Source organism: Oratosquilla oratoria, chromosome 27 (assembly GCF_046742065.1).
Source record: "Oratosquilla oratoria isolate Oo_2021 chromosome 27, ASM4674206v1, whole genome shotgun sequence".
Taxonomy (NCBI): Eukaryota; Metazoa; Arthropoda; class Malacostraca; order Stomatopoda; family Squillidae; genus Oratosquilla; species Oratosquilla oratoria.
This window is the reverse complement of record NC_134803.1, coordinates 33,805,536-33,810,535: the sequence shown is the minus strand read 5'-3', so window position 1 is coordinate 33,810,535 and position 5,000 is coordinate 33,805,536. Positions and strand designations below refer to the sequence as shown.

The 5,000-nt window shown below is 39.7% G+C and overlaps 1 protein-coding gene across 3 annotated transcripts in view; it reads right to left on the bottom strand.

Moving 5' to 3' along the window:
- The window catches only part of LOC143039945 (discoidin domain-containing receptor 2-like), a 1,367,746-nt gene that overhangs the window by 81,438 nt on the left and 1,281,308 nt on the right, over positions 1-5,000 (bottom strand). For all 3 annotated transcript variants that reach the window (XM_076210412.1, XM_076210413.1, XM_076210414.1), the window contains one exon: positions 2,343-2,487. In XM_076210412.1, coding sequence (XP_076066527.1) covers positions 2,343-2,487 — 145 coding nt within the window. The remainder of the gene's footprint in view (positions 1-2,342; positions 2,488-5,000) is intronic.

The window sequence follows — 5,000 nt, the reverse complement described above, 5'->3', positions numbered from 1 at the left end:
AGTGGGAGAAAGGTAGGCTTAGAGGGGTATATGCGAAGAAGCAGAGATGAATTAAACATAGTAAACTGCATCAAGTCTTTTAAGAAGTACAGAAAAAAGGAAGTAGGCGCACTGATGATTGTGTTCAATGAAGTATGTTGGAGAGGTAAAGTGGAGAGCGAGAAACAATAGGATGTAAACGATAAGTGTCATGCAGCGCAGGGAAAACACACAGAAGGGACGAACACCTAATCAAGACGAAGAAAAGAAGGCAGGGATAAAGAAAAACGAGAAAGGGGAAGGCAGCGAGACAAAAGAAACTAAAAACAGAAAAAAGTGACAGAGAGAATTATGTAGATTAAAAGTCGGTTCATGAGGAAGGAAGCGAAGATATTTAAGGAAAACTGAAGGGAAAGTAGAAGAGGTCTCAAATGCGAAGGGTCTGTTATCCTAAAGAACAGAAGGGCTGAAAGGTTTAAGGACTTTGATGGACAAAGAGAAAAATGGATTTAAAGGTCCAAAGGGCTGAAATGGTAGAAGGGCTGAAGTTCTAAGGATAGGGCTTATGGGCCGAAGAACCCATCATATTAAGGATCTATGAGCTGAAGGACCTGTGCTCAGGACTTATGGGCTCGAATAATATAAAGATCAAAAGAATAGTAGCTTCAGGTGCTAGGGACGTCAGGGTCTATAGATCGAAGTACTCAAAGACCTAAAGAATGAAGAGCCGGAGAACCTTCAGGGCGAAGAGCATATAAGGTCAGAAGGAGAGACTGATAATGAGGGCTATGGGGACCTAGGGGTTGAAATATGACCTATGAGAGATGGTTTGCTCACGCCAGACCAGCAATTCACCACAGTTAGTTCGAGACGTTGCAAGTAAACATCACGCTACCAACCAACCAATCATCAGGCAGAAGCTTGCCGGGGGCTTGTATGCTGAGGGCAAGAGGTTTCGCCCTCTACATGACGTCATCAGATATCCACATCAGCAGACCATCTCTCAAGACATCAGGCAGCAAGAGGTAAATAAACCCCAGGCAACGAACGGGTCTAAATATACTAAAGTATTTACAAGAACTAAAGTAAATGAAGAAACTGAAGAGACTGAAAGGGTCGGTGGGGTTCAAATGCAAAATGCCCGGCCTGAGGCTTCGGTTCTTGAGGACGAGTGTTTACGAGTACAACTGTGATCAATGCACCTCCATGATGGCGGACGGACGAAATCCGTCAGGTAACGATGGCATAGATGTGTGTGCTCGATGGAGGTCGATTCCGAGGGCACATTTGGTTACACAAAAGGTGGTCGTACCACAAAACATAGGGTCTCGTATGTTTTTAGTATTTGATACACGACCTTGCGTATAATTATATTTAGTAACGAATATAACTACATAACTTTAAACTCATACAGCATATCAATGGATAGTACAGTTCATCAGCACACCACACAATGTTCTGTGGCAGGTTCATGAGTCTAAACTGTGCACCACTTTAATTCTTATTCCCCTCCTAACCTTAGTGTCCCCTCGTTTAACTTCTTTAAAATAGTGACCTAGTTTATAGTATTTATTTTGCCACCAAAGGAGGTCCTGCTCGATCAAAGTCATCTCCAGTCCCAGTTGCAAAGATAAATGAATAAAAGAAATGAAATAATAATCAATAATTAATAATAGTAACAACAACAATAATGATAGGGATGGCGAATAAATGATAATGACAATGATAACAATGATATAAAAAAAAAAAGCGAAAAAGCACGTATAAATGATCAATTGATCGTCACTTTTATTCTCCTTTTCTACTGTATACTTCTACGAACACATTCTTCTAACACCTTTTTTTTTAGAAATAATATAAAGGAACTATCTGGTAAAAAGCTCCTGGAAGAACCTTCTGGAATTAGCTTCTGAAAGAAACTATTGTAGGAACCCTTTATCCAAGATTTCATATGCAAAAGCTTTTAAAGGAACCTTATAGAACTTTTGTAGACCTTTATAGTACTTCCTGGTAAACCGTGCCCAAAGACCTCTGAAAGATCCTTCAGCGAGAACCCTTCACAAAAACAATCTGGAGGAAGCATTTGGTATTTTTTTTAGATAAACTTCTGAAAACCCTCATAGTGATTGATGGTAAACCCTACTCGAAGACCTTTCCGGAAGACCTTTCAGCAAGAATCCTGAAAAAAAACCTTCTGGAAGACCTTTCATCAAGAATCCTGAACAAGAACCTTCTGGTGGAAACTGCTGGTAAAATATTCAAAAATAACTTTCTGGCAACTTGCTGGTAAACCCTCCCTCTTCGAAGACCCTTCTTGAAGATCCTTCATCGAGAACCCTGTACAAGAACCTTGTGGTACTCACCCGTATAGTCCGGACTGGAGAGCTGAGGCGGTCTCGAGAGCTTATGGGCCATCGTTGTCGAGTACCCGCCGATGGAGTTGTACGACGGGAGGTGGAAGGGCTCCGAGTAGAGCCCCGATTTATCCAGGTCACCCTCCACGCCCATCTGTAGTCGAGGGAGAACACGGACAAGTGTTAGTAGGATCCACAAGTTCAGACAAGTTTTATTCCATGCAAATTGGTTTATTTATTAATATATTTATTTATATGTGTATAGGTTCATGCATGTATTCATTATATGTATACATGCGCACGCGCGTGTGTGTTTTCCTGGTATATTGATCATTTCTTGTGGGCTCAATGTTTGGGTTCTGATATTCTCAAATCTTCATTTACGCAGCTCTGAAATAGGCTCAAGGGGTTTACTGGGAATCTTACGTGTGTGTGTGTGTGTGTGTGTGTGTGTGTGTGTGTGTGTGTGTGTGTGTGTGTGTGTGTGTGTGTGTATGCGTGATTCACAATTCACCATGATCTTGAATCACATATTGGACTCGTGATCGACAACTATTTCCCTCCCGGAAGAGAGCTCAGAGCTCATATATTACCGGTTTATGGGTAATGCTGTGACCTTTTACGCACACAACTCCTCACCCACGAGAGTTGGAGTAACGACTCGCAGCGCAGTGATACTGAAATTATTTCAGCCCTGGGTAGGATTTGAACCCTTACTGCCAAAGTGGTGGCCGGGAATTCTACCACTACGCCCTCAAGTGTGTGTGTGTGTGTGTGTGTGTGTGTGTGTGTGTGTGTGTGTGTGTGTGTGTGTGTGTGTGTGTGTGTGTGTGTGTGTGTGTGAGTGGATGTATACACTACGGTACACATGTGCATAGGCACTTCATAACTCTTCGCAGCATCAGATGAATCTCCATGATATGGATGTAGGGGGATGACTCACATCGTCGAGCTGTTGGTGAAGAGGAGGTGGTGGAGGTGGAGAGGGAGGGATGAGAGGTGTTGGCAGCTAAAATATGGAGGAGGAGTAAGAGGAGGAGGAGGTAGAGGAGAAGGAGGAGGAAGTGGAAAGGCAAGGGTAGGGCGTAATGATATTGGAGGATATAAGCATATAAGATCACACAGACCTTACCACCCTCCACCTGTAAAACACTGTATACACTTTCTTATTAATATTAGGCGATTATGTTCAGATCAGTGGTAATCCAAAGACTGAATAGCTTTAGAGTTCCTCGGTTAACTTGTTCAGTCAAGAACGTATCTTAATAATTTTGTTTTAGCCAACATCGGGCCCTTTTATCAAGTTGAAAGGATGCTTCGGGTTTAAGGGAATAAGGATAAAGATGTCAAGGCACGTGGGTTGGAAAATTATTATGTTTTGTGATTGTAATTATATACATACATACATACATACATTATATATATATATATATATATATATATACATATATATATATGTATATATATAATATATATATATATATATGTATATATGTATATATATAATATATATATATATATATGTATATATGTGTGTGTGTGTATAATTATATATATATGTATGTATATATGTGTGTGTGGTGTGTGTGTGCATTCATATGTATACATATACATATATACACATGTATGAGAGAGAGAGAGAGAGAGAGAGAGAGAGAGAGAGAGAGAGAAAATGGGAATGCAAATGGAAAAGACGACAGGGTACGCGAAGAAGAGTCTGTGGACAAGAAATAATGAACAAGTAAAAGTATTGAAAATGGGGGACGGGGTAGGGGTGTATGTCAAATGGACAGGGACATAGGTGTGAAACTGCTGAAAATTTACATTAATTTTTTGGCACTTTTATTTTTATTCTGGCTGCCGTCAGGTGATTTTATTCATCTCTGTGGCACCTCGTTTGGTAGCAACAGAGCTAGGTAGACAAGTAGGAAGAAATGGATATCTGACTGAAGTCGAGTATGAGAGACAAATGTTACATTGAAAAGGCAAAATGAATAAATAAATAAATAAATAAATAAAGATAAATAAAAAGTGAACAAATACATAAATAAGAATACATACAATTAAATAAAATGGGACAACGTACATAAAGATAAAAAAAATAAGGCAAGATAAAATGAATAAAATCAGAAATTATAATAATAATAGTAACGATAGTAACGATAAAAAGAAACGCAGGACCATGAGCTTCCCTAGTAAAAATCAAATCAATACAAAACACCAAATTTCAGCACACACAAAGTAGACAAAAAAAAAACCCTCTTTAGTAAATAAATGTTCGGCAGTATGAACCTCACTCGAAAATTCAATGGATTCGACTGAATTCCCATCTACATTTTTTCCTCAGATCCTATGAAGTTGAGACCTAGTATCTACATCATCGACACCCCCCTACAAAAAAATCCACATACGCACGCAGCCACGAACGTACATACTCACGTACACGCGCATGTACACATACATATACGCACACACGTAGAAAAAAATTGGCTTCAAGGTGTTCTTTGTCATTCCATCTCTGTTAATCTTTTTTTTTTTCCAATCCAATGTCCTCTTGCGTCTTCAACTCTTCAGCAAAGAACAAGTAAACATGTACTCCGGAGATGAAGAGAGATCCGACAGGAAGGGTGCTTGTTCAATAAAGTTCCTTAATGTCCATAACCAGAT